The sequence below is a fragment of the Rattus rattus genome, chromosome 2, assembly GCF_011064425.1.
Source record: "Rattus rattus isolate New Zealand chromosome 2, Rrattus_CSIRO_v1, whole genome shotgun sequence".
In the NCBI taxonomy this organism is placed as follows: Eukaryota; Metazoa; Chordata; class Mammalia; order Rodentia; family Muridae; genus Rattus; species Rattus rattus.
In genome coordinates, this window is record NC_046155.1 from 136,103,064 (window position 1) to 136,119,273 (window position 16,210).

The 16,210-nt window shown below is 41.7% G+C and overlaps 1 protein-coding gene across 1 annotated transcript in view; it reads right to left on the reverse strand.

Annotated features, from left to right (window-relative positions):
• Positions 1-16,210, reverse strand: part of Mtmr10 (myotubularin related protein 10) — a 53,379-nt gene that overhangs the window by 34,879 nt on the left and 2,290 nt on the right. The window contains exons 3-5 of the mRNA XM_032895117.1: positions 7,440-7,576; positions 5,511-5,583; positions 4,778-4,920 (exon numbers count right to left, since the gene is read on the reverse strand). Coding sequence (XP_032751008.1) covers positions 4,778-4,920; positions 5,511-5,583; positions 7,440-7,576 — 353 coding nt within the window. The remainder of the gene's footprint in view (positions 1-4,777; positions 4,921-5,510; positions 5,584-7,439; positions 7,577-16,210) is intronic.

The following is a 16,210-nucleotide window of genomic DNA, read 5'->3' on the forward strand; positions in this document are numbered from 1 at the left end:
AGTGGATCTGCTGTTGAGAAGCGTGATGACAAGCAGGCATAGATTACTGTCTGCCATAGGTATATGCTTGCCTATCTAGAGGACAGTCATGATGCAAAGAAGAGAGAAAGTCAGATGTATGTCACTTGGCACTTTTCCCAACACACTGTTTAAAAGCCTATGCCTGAAGTCCTAGCTTCTACTGGTAAGGGACTTTGAAAGGCCTCATAAGATCTCATTTGCATGTAAAGTTATTCTTATATAAATATTCCCTAATTAATACTTTTTAAAGGAAAACCCCATGGTTGACTTCAATTGAAGCAGAGCACTGGAGACATCAAATGTAGGAGATGATTAACCTTCAGCCCTATCACATTTGCAAACAAACTAAGCTCCCTATATTCCTGTGGCTTAGTGCCAAGGAGTGTCAGGTTTCAGGCAAAAATGACAGCCAGTCAGGTGTCCTCACACCTGCAATCCCATCAGCATTTTGAAAACTGAGACAGCATTACCACTTTAAGGCCAACCAAGGCTACAGAGTGAGACTGACTTGGGAAGCCTGGGCCAGTGGAGTAGGCTAGTTCATACAATGCTTGCTGCTCAGACATAAAGCCCAGAGTTTGATCTCCCAAACTACAGCAAGAGAGGAGGCCCCTTGTCACAGAGGTGGGGAAGGGAAGACAGGCAAGCCCTTGAGTCTCACTGGCCAGCCAGCCTAGTCTGCTACTTGGCAAGCTCTAGGCCTGTCTCATAAACAAGGTAGTTGGCTCCTAAGGTTGACCTTTGGCCTACACAAACAAAGAGCAATATTGACCGCTGTAGTCTTTTGTTTTGATTTTTGGTTTTAAAGAGTTTATTATGTAGCTCAGGTTGCCTTTAGATTAAGTACTTTTCTGTCTCAGCCTTCTAAATGCTGGTGTACAGAACTATGCTGGCTGGCTCTCCAACGCTGTTCCCCCTTTGGTGTTTTCGTTTGTTTGTTAATTGCATGTGTGTGTGCTGGCCATGCTCACACAGACCAGAAGACAGCATGAGGTCCTAGAGCTGGCGTTACAGAGTCAGGAGCTTGCCTCATGGTGCAGAGGTGAACTCAGGCACTCTGTGAGGGCAGAGGGACATTTTAACTGCTGAGCCATCTCTCCAGCCCCTCTCTTTAACTAGATGAACGAAATTAATTTGCAACTGAGAATAAAAATAGAGACATTAGATATTCAACTCAATTACCATTCATCCATTTATCTATATTTTAAAGTTATAAATCATTAAAGATAATCTTAGATATTTTAATTAAAAATCCTTTTATACCTCAGTTTTGAGCAAACTTATATTCAAAGGAAATGGTGGTTCAAAGCTGCTATGAGGAAAATGTCAAATTATATATCATCACACTCCTTTCTTTGAATAGACCTTCACCAAACATCATTGTTTCCCATGAGAGCACAAGGATAGGAAAGATGAATAGAACTATGATACAGTTGCACAAACTAACCTAATTTAGTCATGATACAATTGACAGAGCCATTAGACAGCCAGCCAGTATTAGAGCAACATTTGACAAAATGTGAACCAGTGAGTCAATATTCTGAGCCTTCTCATTTCAAACAAAAAGCAGAAACACTTTCAGTGTTTCAGAAATGATCCATGGTTCTCGTATCACAGATTGCCAGTGTGCATCTGATCCCTTTAAAAGAACTTAACAAAAGCCAAAGCATTCCCATAGGGAACTCAACGTTAAAGATTCCAGGAGTCAAATAACCTGAGCCTTCACTTCCCCAGTAACGCTCAATGCATTCTGACTTTAGAGACGGTATTGCTGTACTGCTTACCTAGCCCTGAACTCTGGCTGTGGTCAGGTAATCCTGCTTCAGCCTGTCACTGGGACAGTGGATACACACAGCCATGCCCAGGTGAAAAATGCAGGGTTCCTTGTTTTTCAGGGGTAGAATGTCAGTTTGTAACATAGGCTGACCTTGAACTGAAGAGCAACTGGCTTCATGCTGCCAAGTAACTGGGACTACAGGTATATGCCATGGTGTCAGCTTCCACTGAATTGACCCACAAACTGGCTGGCTGTCTAACTGGCTCTGTCAATTGTATCATGACTAAATTAGGTTAGTTTGTGCAACTGTATCATACTTCTATTCATCTTTCCTATCCTTGTGCTCTCATGGGAAACAATGATGTTTGGTGAGGGTCTATCCAAAGAAAAAAGTTTGATGATATATAATCTGACATTTTCCTTCACTTGAGATTAAAACACAAGGGCTGGAGAGATGGCTCAGTGGTAAAAAGCACTGGCTGCTCTTGCAGAGGACCCAGGTTTGATTCCATTCACCACATGGCAGTTCACAACCATCTGTAACTCTAGTTTCAGGGGTCCAATGCTCTCTTCCACCCTATGCAGGTACCAGGAACACATGTAGTACACAGACAAATATGCAGGAAAAACACTCTACACATAAAAGTAAAATTTAAAAACCTAGTAAGCTCTGATACCCACACAACTCTATATTGAGAACATGTAAACCAGATTAAATTCTCTGGCTCCACCCCTGCTTCCCTTCTTCCCTTCATTTCTCTCATCTCTGCACAGCAGACAAGGAATCCATCTCTCCAGCCTCAGGTAAGACTTTTTTTTTTTTTTTAACAACACTGGCAAAGGATTTTGTTAGAAGCTAGACTGAGAAAGGATATATGAAGTCCTGGACTGTTTTGGGTGGAGGGTTCAGTGACCACAAACAAGGGATGGATACCCTGAACTTAGAAGCGCTTCCTCGGCTTGTTCACCAGTGACTGCCCATGGATACAGTATCTTTCATGCTGTGACTGTCCCTCCACACTCACCCATTCCTGTCCATCTTGACTGGACTTGCTTTAGGGAAGCAAGCTACAGCCTTCCCTTCTTTCCTAACTTGAAAATCTAGCACACTGTGAAGGAGCCATTTGCTCCCCACCTCCCCCCCCCACGCTCCCCAGCACACACACACACACACACACACACACACACACACACACACACACACACACACACACACAGAGTGCTGGATAGTTTTATGTCAATGACACAAGCTAAAGTCATCTGAGAGGACAGAGCCTCAATTAAGAAAATACTTTCATAAGATCAGCTTGTAGGGAAGCCTATAGGGTACTTTCCTAATTAGTGGTTGATGGGGGAAGGCCCAGTCCATTGTGGTTAGGGTAATCCTGGACTGGTGATCCTGTGCTCTATAAGAAACCATAACCAACAAGTACTCTAGAACAACCCAAATAATTCTAAGAGTGGGAGTGCTTTAAACTCTCTGAAAGAAAATTAGGCCATGTCTCTGGATTTCTAGGTAAAACACTCTACTTGACGTCATGAGTCCTGTGGTAGTCCTACTCTCAACAAGGTACACATTGTGGTGATAGAGTTTTCATTGCTTCTAGCTTCTGTGGTCAATGAAAATATGAGTATGTATTTAAGTTGAGAAAGTGACTTGGCTAAATATTTTACATGCAGTGTTCTACTTAATCAGTCCTAAAGTCTTTCTACATAAGAACAGGCACACTGAATGTAAAATGCCAAAGTCATAAACAGCATAATCCAACCACAGAGAAGACTCTTAAAGTTACCAAGCCATCATAATAGATGGCTATGCTGACTCTGGATAAAAACAATGCTCAGACCCACTGCTATCACTTAGGTCATAGTACCAGCAGTCATCCAGCCATTCTTAGCAAGCTCATGCCTGCATTCCACAAATCTACCACCTCCTCATCAAAGGCTATGAAGAAGGCAGCCAGCTGCCTTGAGATATTTCTGACAGCCTTCACTGGCAACAACAGGAGTTTTCCTGCTTTCTACTGAACGTGGAAAACAGATGCACCCATGGTAAGCTAGCTCCAGTCCTCGTCAATCAGGAGGACACTGCTGCTCTGTCCCTGCTGCAGAGGGATTCTCTTAGCTTTCTACGTCTTCTGCATCAGACTAAACAGAGGGGCAGGTGGTCTACCAGCTTCATTCTACTGGCAAAGCTGAAACAAGGAAGCAAAGAAATGGTTTCCGCTCTGGACTTTTACTCCATGAATAAATATGAAACATCCCCCAGAAATCAAGGGGAAATTCATCAATTAAAAAGTATCTGGCTTTGAGCTGCCCCTTCAGCACTTATTTCAAATTAATTCATTAAGGCTTCTTTAAAGCACTAATAATCATTAGGCCCCTCCTATAGCTACCTATTTACACAATTCTTATGTAGTCTGCTTTTTACTCTGTCCACAAAATTCTCTAAACCTAAAATAAAAGCCTCACTAATTGCAATGATAGTAGATCTCCAACTTTTCAATGTTTTTTTTTTTTTTTAAAGAAAGGACTTGGCTGGTCATAAAGGAAAAAATATACTCATGTCTATATGAGTCTCTAATATATTTACAGCTGATAAGAAGAGTACCCAGATTAAAGTAGCTATGAACTTATACAGGAAAATAGTCCCTTTAATATGTTTGACTTCAGTTTTACTTGAAGAGATAGCTAATGATAGCTCTCCCTATGAAAAAGCCTAAGCAGTTAAGAAATGCACGCAGGCCTGGGAGAGGCTTCAGCAGGTAAGGATGCTTCCAGCTTCGCTCAACTTGAGTTCTATCCTTAGGACTCACGTTGTAAAAAGAAAGCCCATCTACAGTAATTGGCCCTCTGACAGCCACATGTTCACATGTATGTATATTCACAACAAATACATGAAATGAAAAATATTTATATTAAACTATCACTGACTAAAAATGGCAAAGTATGGAATTCGATAAAGTTTAACAGCATTACCTTCTTGGCACTTTCAGGACCCGACTCATCAAAGCGAAATCTGACAATTCGGAAATCTTTACAATAAATAATTAATTCTGTTGGATTGAATTTCAGCTTCTGGTTGGGACCTAGGACTTTCTGTTTCCTCTTGTGGTCATTCACTGAAGAAGAAGTAAAGTGACAAGGTTCTTGTTAGCATTTTTAGCAGCTTCCCAGCAGAGGTGAGTACCGAGCCATGGCTGCTGGAGCAGACCCCACTGCTGGGCTCCTGCCTTTTCACAGCCGCCTGTGGCTCCTAAAACTTTGGGAAGCTGGCTCTAACTTTGATATTGGAGATATTTTAGAGTCTTTAGGTTGAGATAGTTAATGATTTAATTTTTAACTAAAAAGAGAACAACAATTTGTAAACTTAAAAAACTCTATCTCCATTTTACAAGAATTTCTTGACTTCTAAGTTGAGTTCTTGGGACTTAAAAAGGACTATATATAAAAATACATCTACAGAAATAAAACTCCAACTCAAATATTTGAGACTATGGCCCTTTAAGGAATACTTTTGGATTTCAATCAACTTTTAGAGACCCGTTCCATTTTATGAAATTATCTCACTATGCTTCCCAGGCTAGCCTTGAGCCTTGGAACTCAAGTGATCTTCCGCCTCAGCTTCCCAAGTAGCTGAGGCTATCCTATATGCGTAGTTATCACACGCAGCTTCAACTTTTAGAGAGAGCACGTGCAAAATACTACATACCTGTGACAATCTGTTCAATACAAGTCAAAGGGACATCATGTTCTCCAAGGAGAAGGTTTCTGTAATGGAATTTCTGAAATAAAAAATGATATTCATATGAATTCTTTTCTCGATGACATCAAAATGGGAATAAGAAGCCTTATGTTTAATGTGATAAGGAATTCAGTATATCATTGCCTGGGCAGCAAGGACCGTCCACAGGAAAAGGTGTCCGGTGGACGGCACAGGTCAGCTGGAAGCAGACAGAGGTATGTGCTGTGATTGTTGAGACAGGGTTGTACCTGGCATCCCAGGACGGTTTTTAACTCCTCAGAACTCTTCAGCCTCAGTTGCCTGAGTGCTAGGATTATAGGTACACATCACCATACCTAGCTCCCACACTTTTATTCTAAGGAAGGAAATTAAAATATATACCACAATGCTACTACAATACCTGAGAGATGTAATTAGTTTATAGGCAAACAAGTGCAGACCTAATTTTAGATGAATCTGTCATAAAATAATGAAAGAAGGGGGCTCTTAGGTCATTAGATTTTAAAAAGTAAAATCATATTTGACTTTTATGATACAGAGTTAGTGTGGGAAATGATTTCCTAGAACATAATGACCACTATTTAAAAAAAAAAAAAAAAGATTTGTTTTGTCTTGAGATAGGATCTTGCTCCGGTTCACCTTAAAACTGATTCTCCTGCCTCAGTGTAAAAGGACAATAGCCTTAGGAAAAGCTTTGGGGCTGGGAATGTAGGTAGAAGTCCTGGGTTTTATTCTAAGCAACACATAATATTCTGGCACAGTGGAACACATCTGCAATTCCAGGATTCAGGAGGTGGGCCAAAGGGATCAGAAGTTCAAGGTCATTCCAACTACACAGAGTGTGAAGCCAGCCTGGGGTGCATGAGAGCCTGTGAGGCAGTGAGAAGGGGGCAGAGAGAAAGCAGGAAAGAAGGCTTTAGTGAGTGGGAGCTCACTGTCTACTCCTCCTAGCAAATACTTCCTGACCGTTTTCAAACTGAAACCTTAACTGTTGACAGTACAGCGCTGGTTCACCACCGGTCCTGGATTTAAGCTTCTCCAGGACTAGGTTTCCCCTGCTCACTGAATGAATTCTGTGGCCAGAGATTCTTCAATGAAGCCAAAAGCAAAGGGAAAACTCACATCCACATTAGATAAGCTAGCATCCCTGCATGCCACAAATTGTTAATGCCTTAAATTTAGTCTAAATGTAATTCAAGAGATTAACACATAGATGAATATACAGAAAATATTGAAGAATTAGTGAATAACTACATGAAATAAAATACACACAAAGCACTCAAAGAAATGCTTGGGTTATTAGACATTTTATCAATTTTTTCACTCTTATTATACACTAGAAGTAGAACTTAAATTTCTGAAAAAAAGAGCTAATTAGTTAAAAAAACAAGCAAACAAATAAATCAGTAAAATGTTCACCATTTATAATATCATATGCCAAATAAGTAAGTTTTTCTCATGATTAGTCAAAGAGAATATTTTTAAATGCATTTCTAAAAATGAAGAGAAAAAAAACCTCCCCTATTGAAAAAGACATAACCAGTAATCCCAGAGGGTAAATAAAGCAAAGTGACTTAAAGTCGCACTAAGTTTAATGTGAGGTATAATCACGTACTTGGGAAGCAAAGGCAGAAGATCAAGAGTTCAAAGGCAGCCTGAACCATACAGGGAGATTCTGTAAAGTGGGGATATAGTCCAATAGCTGAGTATGTAGAAAGACCCTAGTCTAGTCTCTAAGATTACACCAAAGGATCAAACCAACGATCACAAAACCCACTCTCTCTATTCCTCAAGCAATGTCTCCAACATTCAGGACTGTTGATCTTTTATTTAGATGATGGTATATTCTAATTACAGTTAAAGCCCTAACATAATTAAACAGTACATAGTAAATACCTGCAATGGCATTGGGTCATCTGTAATAAAGGAAATTTTGAAGTTACTGCATATCAACTTTCCCCATAAATCATACTGGCTCGTGTCTGTTGCAATGCATTTTCTCACAAAATTGACTTCATTTACAACAATTTCTCCTAAAAAGAAAAAAAAAATCACAGTAAGCCAAACAATACACGACAATCCCCAAACCCCTTTGTGACCTTGTTGGAGGCCTTCATGGCTGCTGGTGGCTGCAAGAATGATTGTGAAGAGGAGCTGTCACAGGCTGCTGGCATTGGTGGGCACTGGGGTATGCACAGAATGAGGCCCAAAAAGCTTTGGGGTCTGAGCCAACAGAACCAGTAAGGTGGCCCCAGCTGATCTGCTGTCTCTAGTTAGCTAGCCGCAAGGCATTCCTGAGACATTTGTGATGGATATCTGGGTTTATTAAGATGTGACACCACTAACACTCATGTCTTTGGTCATTCTGTAAGGGACAAGAACCAGCACCCAGTTTTATCTGCTTTAAAGTACACTTCACGAGACCTTTGCGCTCAAACTGTACAGAGTAAACAATACAACTTTAAAATCCAGCTTGAGTTAAAAGGAAAGACTGGAAAAACAAATATTAGAAACCCCAGCAAGAGCTCTCATATGCCTTGGAAAGGAGTAATTTCTCAAAGGGCATTTAGGACGTGATGATCATTTTAAGATTTACAACACAATTAGACAAGGCACGTTTTAAGCTATCAGCCTCTTTGGTCAATAGCAGAAAGCCAGGATACAATCTGCTTTGTACTTTCTATTATCAGAAATCTGTTTTCATAGTAATGCCCAGAACCTGTTTCCTGACAATCCCCAAACACCTCATTCATGAAGAATGGAACTTTAGTCTCAAAACAACCCTCTCCAACAAAAATGTTAACAACAAATTGTGTTAACAATAAATTTTACTCAAAGCTCTTAAAAATTCATAAGGCTAATTTTAAGAACAGCCACTAATATTTACTTGAGGATTTAATTCATACACTCATGTCAAATTCCTGGCTCAAATCACTTGAGAAAATTTCCACCCTGAATACAAGCTTCTTTCACATGGCTTAAGCCCTGAATGCCAAGTCCTGCTCAGCTGTCTTCCTCACCCTCCCGCTGCGGCCACAATGGCCTTCTATGAACCCCTTTTGTATACCACAGTGCTTCCATCTATGGGTCTTTGAACACACTCCTGTCTTGGAAGAGTCTTTCAGACAGTGACTGTGCTAAAGAATGCCTTAAAATAAATCTCCCTGCCTAGATTAAACCTCCCTAATCACAGCACTATACACACACGTACACTTTTTAAGTTCATGCTTGCTTCAGTCAGGATTATATATCCAATGGTGGCAGAAAATAGACATTTTGTTGAAACTGCAGGGCATACAACAGTATCTAATACATGTTAGTGGCTGTTAAGAAAGTGCTGAACACATGAAACTCAAGAAGGATGACCAAAATGCGGATGCTTCACTCCTTCTTTAAAAGGGGAACAAGAATACCCTTAGGAGGGGATAGGGAGGCAAAGTTTAGAACAGAGACTGAAGGAACGCCCATTCAGAGCCTGCCCCACATGAGGCCCATACATATACAGCCACCAAACTAGATAAGATGGATGAAGCAAAGAAGTGCAGCTGACAGGAACCGGATGTAGATCTCTCCTGAGAGACACAGTCAGAATACAGCAAATACAGAGGCGAATGCCAGCAGCAAACCACTGAACTGAGAATGGGACCCCTGTTGAAGGAATCAGAGAAAGGACTGAAAGAGCTGAAGGGGCTTGAGACCCCATATGTATAACAATGCCAAGCAACCAGAGCTTCCAGGGACTAAGCCACTACCTAAAGACTATACATGGACTGACCCTGGACTCTGACCTCATAGGTAGCAGTGAATATCCTAGTAGGAGCACCAGTGGAAGGGGAAGCCCTGGGTCCTGCTAAGACTGAACCCCCAGTGAACTAGACTATTGGGGGGAGGGCGGCAATGGGGGGAGGATGGGGAGGGGAACACCCATATAGAAGGGGAGGGCGAGGGGTTAGGGGGATGTTGGCATGGAAACAGGGAAAGGGAATAACAATTGAAATGTAAATAAGAAATACCCAATTTAATAAAGGTGGGGGAAAAAAAGAAAGAAAGTACTGAATAGAGGACTGAAATCAACTCGGTGCCTCTGGTTTACAGAATAAAGTCAGCAATCTGAGTAGATAAAACACTATATTACTTATAATCACCTCACTGAATCAGATATGGTGACAGAGGGATCCAGTGTTGAAGACCAGCCTGAGTACACAGTGAGACTGTCCCTAAAATGCAACAGCTGGAGACACAGCTAGGGGTTAGAGCATGTACAAAGACCCTAGGTTAGATCAACAACAAACCAAACCAACAAACAAACCACTAAACTTTCTAACTCTATTTTTCTAGTAAGCTCATTCTCTCTAGTTTTTAACATAAGTGAGAGACATTCCCAGCAGCCATGGAACTCAAGCTGTTCTGAGCAGAGCGGGACCAGTAATTCCTCTGGTCCAGCAGCTAGCTGAGTTGGAAGATGAGGGCTGTTTGGGTATGCAAAGGCAGAATGTAGTCACAGATCTACCACAACTGTCCCCAACATACATGGAACAGTATAATCTAGGATTGGTGGCTTCTCTGTGCTTGTCCTGATTGATTCTTTACACAGTCTTATGAAAGGAGGTCAGGTGCTTGGCACCCAGAAGGTTAAATCACTTTCATACTCCTAAGACTTTAAAAACAGAAATAAGTGTGAAACTTATCAAGTTTCCCTCAGACCCATGGGGCATTGGTTCTCAGACCCTGTGAAGATAGAGTTCCTTATATACATGGTGGGGCATACAACTTACGCACAATCTTTAAAGCATCTCGGATGACTTGAAGTACCTAGTAAATCAAGTGCTGTGTGGCTATGCAGTGTTCAGGGAATAAGGACAAGAACACGACTCTGTGCATGTTCAGCACCATGATTAGAAGATTTGCCATGAAGAGTTGGCTGATTCGACAGATATGGAACCCAGCCACAAAAGTCTTCTGGCCTTGTTTCTACAAACTTTCATAAATGTACATGTGTTGTAGTGACTTAGAACAAGTACTAGCATTGAATTAAAGACTCACTGTTGTTCCTAACTACATTCTAATGAGAAACAAATGAAAGCTTCTACAGTTCCTTCCACAGAGAGCCTATCACCTGCCTTATCACAACCTGGGCTATCTATCGAGTAGTCAGCCACTTTCCCCAGTCTTAGCTGTCAACTATAAAAAGACTTACATGACCGAGCTAATTACTTCACTGCAGACAGAAGTCACCTTTTTGTAACCCAAACCCACATTGCCCACCCCCAACCAATTTACCTGAAATAGGACTCTGAAAACAATACTACAGAAAGTCAAGAGCTGCCCCATTTATGACTCATTCATATTTGTATGCATGTTACACTCAAATAAAAACCACCTATAAACAACAGAGTCAAGTCACATTGCAGGATTTCCTGGGAAGGGAAGCAGAAGTACTCACGGTAACAAATGGACAAAGGGCTTCTGGACTAGGACACTGTAGATGAGCTAGTATCACTTGCCAATACTGTCTGTCTGTCCATCCATCCATCTGTTGTCTATCTGTCCATCTGCCCATCCATCCATCCATCCATCCATCCATCCATCCATCCATCCACACACCCACCCATCCATCCACACCTAACTGCCTGCCTATCTCTCCTCAGCCCCACAACAGCCCTTCTCTAGCCACTGGATTCCTATCCATGCAGCAGGAGTAAGACATGCACCTGGGAATGCAGTGAGGACGAGACAAAGGAAGAGACCGATGGCTCCATGGGATAGTAAACCACAGCCGCTGGGCTACACAGATGCCTTTGTAAATGCTCTTTCACTGAAGTTTTATTCTTGTGCTGCTTCTGGCTGCTTCATAGGACAAGAGCAAGACTAAGTCCTTGTAACATAGACTTAGCCCAGAAAACCTACATTTATTGTGTGGCACTTTACAGAAAGAGAGAGAGAGAGAGAGAGAGAGAGAGAGAGAGAGAGAGAGAGAGAGAGAGAGAGAGAGAAAAGAAATGTAAATAGACTAGTCTCCAAATGGTATAGAGAGAGAAAATTTTAATCTCTAAGAACAAAAATGATCGTGTATGTTGTCTTTAATTCCTCGTGTGATTAAAAAGGCAATATATGTCTGGTAAACAAATAAAATTTCTCATAAATTGCAGTCTGGAAAATAGTTCAGGGCAAAACCTTCTGTAATTCAGCATATGGCTCAAAACAAGGGGACCAGTTCTTCCCAGTTCCCTGATGCAGAAAGGCTTCCCTGTCCATGGGGCTTACGGCACTAAAAGAGAGTGTGAAGTGAGCTATCACTAGTCATTCGCCCTAGCTTTAGAAGTTGTGACTGCAAGTCTGAGCTGTGCATTAGCTAAACAAAATGTGTGGTGCTGCCACTGGTGGTGACCCTACAGGGCACACACAACACACAAAAAGACCTATCATCAGGTGTCACAGCCAGTAAGGACAACACCTCGTAAGGGCAGCACACAGTGGGGCAGGACCAGGGTTCCAGTGCAGGCCTTAGGAAAGGACCAGGATGAAGTAAGGAACAGGAAAGTAACAGTACAGAGTATGTGGCCACTGTAACAAAGACCCAAATAATGAGTAAAGTATCTGGGAGGCAGCAAAAAGCCAGACTGACCGAAGCAAACATTAGAACCTGGAGTCCACACGCTAGTAAGGTAGAGTTTATTTAACAAGTTACTAAGCGCCAGTGGGGAGTTAGCATCATGCTGGTCTGAGGTCCTTAGCCGGAGCATAAGAAGTGGACAGCTATAAACACGAGACACCTCCAGGTGCTGCTCAAGCCTGATGCTCCAGTACTGTGGTTGGTTACATCCTCCAGTTACGAGGGAATGCTACCAGCCCTTTGATCTTCGAAAACACCGTATCTCAGAAGTAAAATCCTACCAAACTCAGTCGTCATCTAGGTGACCATCTTTAAATGGGTATTACATGAAATCTTTAAAAGACAGTTTTGTTTTATGTTTTGCCAGAGAGTAACTTACAATCCAACAGAGGAAATGAGACTTAGGGTGAGGCAGAAGACAAGAACAATACCGAAATGGCGCAAACAATGAATATGCAAGAATAAATTATGATAGCTACATACCAATGGCTATTCTCAGCTTTGTGGATGCCCTGATCTGACTACAAGAGAACTGATAACTAGGGCATGCGTTATCAGCCTACTAGCTAACCTCTGGAACTGAAGTGCTGCTGGCTTTGTATTAGGCCAGGGGAAGAATGCACTGAGCTGACACAGGGCTTTCAGAACAGTGGCCTAGGCTTAGCTGACACTCAAAATCCAGATCACAAACATGACACTTCCTGGGACGGTGTGCCGACAGTCCATGATGAGACCCAAATCTGGCTTAGGTGACTATCCTGAGTCCTCACAACCTTTGTTATCCTCTTCAGCACTTTCCCCAGAGATCTGAAATTGTGTAAGGGCAGAATCTACCTGCCCTACCACCTTCCCAAAACAAAAACAAACAGAAACCCTCTGCCAAGCAACACTGGCATACATTCCATACCTGCCGAACAAAGCAATCCGTTATGGTTAGTCACTGCATTTCAACCTTCTCCCTCCTGCCTCCAGGATCCCTCAAAAGTTCCCACCTCAGGGAGGGAAGAGAACAGAGGTCATGGAGCCCTGCTCGCTGGAAATCTCACATCCCAATCACAAAGCAGCTGGCACTCCACCAGCCTCTCCTCAGCAAGGCCAGTGACAGGAAATCACTACCTCTTAAGACATTCCACTTTTCGGGCAGCTGAAATTGAAAGTTTTTCCTCTAGCTGGGTCAAAATCTGTCACTGCTGTGAAAAAAGCAGAGCCAAAGACATGGCTCTTTTTAGGTCACTAGAGAATTTTCTCTTGACTGCCATTCAACCTGCCCTCCACAGTTGCAAAGCGTGAATCTGTACGTGAGAGTCACCAATGGAGTTAGGTGGGCCATGCTGCTTGATGGCTACATACAGTATGGGAGTCAGGCACAGCAGCCTCTCTCTCTACCTTTGCAGGTTATGCAATGCTGGGCAGCTTCCTTAATTGTTGCAAGGGATTCTCTCACCTGTCAAATGAAGGCAGATCAGTGCCTTGCCTGACAGGGCTCAGGTATCAGAAGCATGCCTGGAGCCAGGTTAGCAACGAGGCCATTCTGCGGCTCTGTGTTAACTGGATATCGAGGACAATAAAGCCCACAGACCTGTGCACTGTCATGCTATCCCCTCGGTGTTCTTCATTTGTTGGTTTCTGGAACTGCAGTACAGGTAGTGCCACCAAATACTTCCCTTAGTATGAAACTGGACACATGCGGGAGCAGAGCTATACCGGGATGACTGAATTCTGGCTGGTAGAGTTGGGTTAGAATAGTTTGTCAAAAGGAGGACATGGTTTGAAAGATGGACACCTATACAGACAAAGTAACTGGTCATCTCTGCACGGTGCTCACTAAGCTCTACTGACAATAATCTCATCCTGAAGTTTCCAGTTTATATCCAAACCATGTCTACACATAAAAGAAATTTAGGGGACAAAACAGAGTTCCTAACTTTGTATTTTGCCAAGTTAATTTTTTTTTACTAGCAAAAGAACATATCCTATGTCGAAGAAATTAGAAGGTAATCTCAGCACGATTTTTAAATCAAATAACTTCAAACTAATATAAAAAGCTCCATATTTCTAACTTTTCTTTTGACCATGGCCTAACAAAAACACCACTTGAGACTGAACAAAGTAGCCTGGAGGGCCACCCCTTGGGAGGTAAAGCCAGGGGATCACTGAACCCAAGGGTTTGAGACCAGGCTGGACAATATGATTTCAACCAATCAGACAGATAGATAAATAGGTAGATAGATAGATAGATCGATAGATAGACAGACAGACAGAGATAGATGAATGGATGGATGGGTGGATGGGTGGATGGGTGGATGGGTGGATGGGTGGATGGGTGGGTGGATGATTGTCTCAAACATCGTTTAGGCCCTGCCTGGAATTTAGGAACCACTTATCAGATCACAACCTTCTACTTGTCTGGGAAGCTTGGAACCCCCTCGGGGCCCTGTTGTCACCCAGATTCACTGTACTTCAGGAACCTTTTTCTTTTATACAAAACCCAGATAGTCTTCATATGTTCCCATACATAAATACATACAGAGTTGAGTCTTGATTGTAATACTCTCTACTTTCTAAAAGCATGAAATGACTGGCATCTATACAATAAGAGAACAGAATTCATATAACAAGTTAATGGCAAAGTGAATGCTGGCTCACATGGTAACTAAGCTGACACAGTACTTTACCCCAATTACAGGTTCAGATGTAATTCTCTTGTGATGTCTAGAATGAAATAGCAGTGTTTCTCTTGCTCTTAAATCCAGGAGTTGGTATCTGCATGCAGGCATACCTAAGGTAACAGTTTCAGCAGGGTGGGGTCCTTCTGTTCAGTCATTCACTCAGTGATAGCACAATGTCACATTTCAGGCACTTCGAAGATATCAGGATCACAAAGCTATACTTGATACAATCCCCATCTCAAAGAACTTCATGAACCAGGAAAGTTGAAAATTACTAAGATAAACCAGAATCTGAATTCAATTACTCACAATTTTCTTCAATTTTCTTTACTTAATAAATGATGGGGAACATTTTAAACTTGGCACTAAGGCCCAATGAAGCACATGATCAAGGCACACAAGTAAACAATTGATTTTGTGTTCTAATTTTCATCTGCTCATTGAATTAAAAGTTCAAACTTGGGGCAACTGAAGTAGGATATCCTTGGACCTAAGGCAGTAAGCCAAAATGTAGTGTATGATACTATATCACTGAACAATTCCTTCTTGTTCTTTGTACCTGGGTAAAGAAAGCCACAGCAGACTTGAGAACATTTTTTCTTGCTCCTGACGGCAATAAAGGCCAGAACTGTATTAGCCAAGCCCTCAGTAAAAAGTGCTATTCTAGCTTAAGTCTTTATGGTTTGTTCACTGTCATTTTGTATGGTGGTGGTGGGGCAAACCCAGTGACCTGTACATGCTAAGCATGTTAAGCACATACTCTACCATGAGCTACAAACCTCATCACCCAGTCTAGGTTGTTACATCACAATACTTTCTAGTTTTCCAGATTACGTGTGTAGAGTACCATGTTGTAGGCTGAAGACATACAACTGGGGTTTTAGTAATGATTGCAGATTTGGCATTAGAGTTAAGGCAGGCAAAGGAGACCAGAATGGGATGATCAGCCAAAACACAACCTCAAAGAGCATTGGGAAAGTGAGTACAAGACGGTAAGAACAGCAGAGGTTAGGCAAGGGGCAAGCCTTTATAGTCAGGATCAGCTCAGTCTTCTGTAGGAATAAATAAGGAGCAAAGAGAAACTGGACATCAATCAGTGTTACCATTCATGCACGTATAGTTTAGATGTAACATGAGCTTTCATGAAAGAAAAATTAATACAGGTCAGGAAGTTTCTTAACGGGCAACTGAACAAAAGATACTTACATCTAAGAAAAGTTTACTACTTACAGTCAGAAACTGGAGTTGAAACCTTCCCCAGAAATGGTATTATTATGTTTTGTTTTGTTTTGTTTTTTAGTAATTTCAAAGATTAATTCTTCACTAAGAAAATTCTTCAACCATATTCATACTCACATTTTTCCTAAGCATAGCTTAAGTTTAAA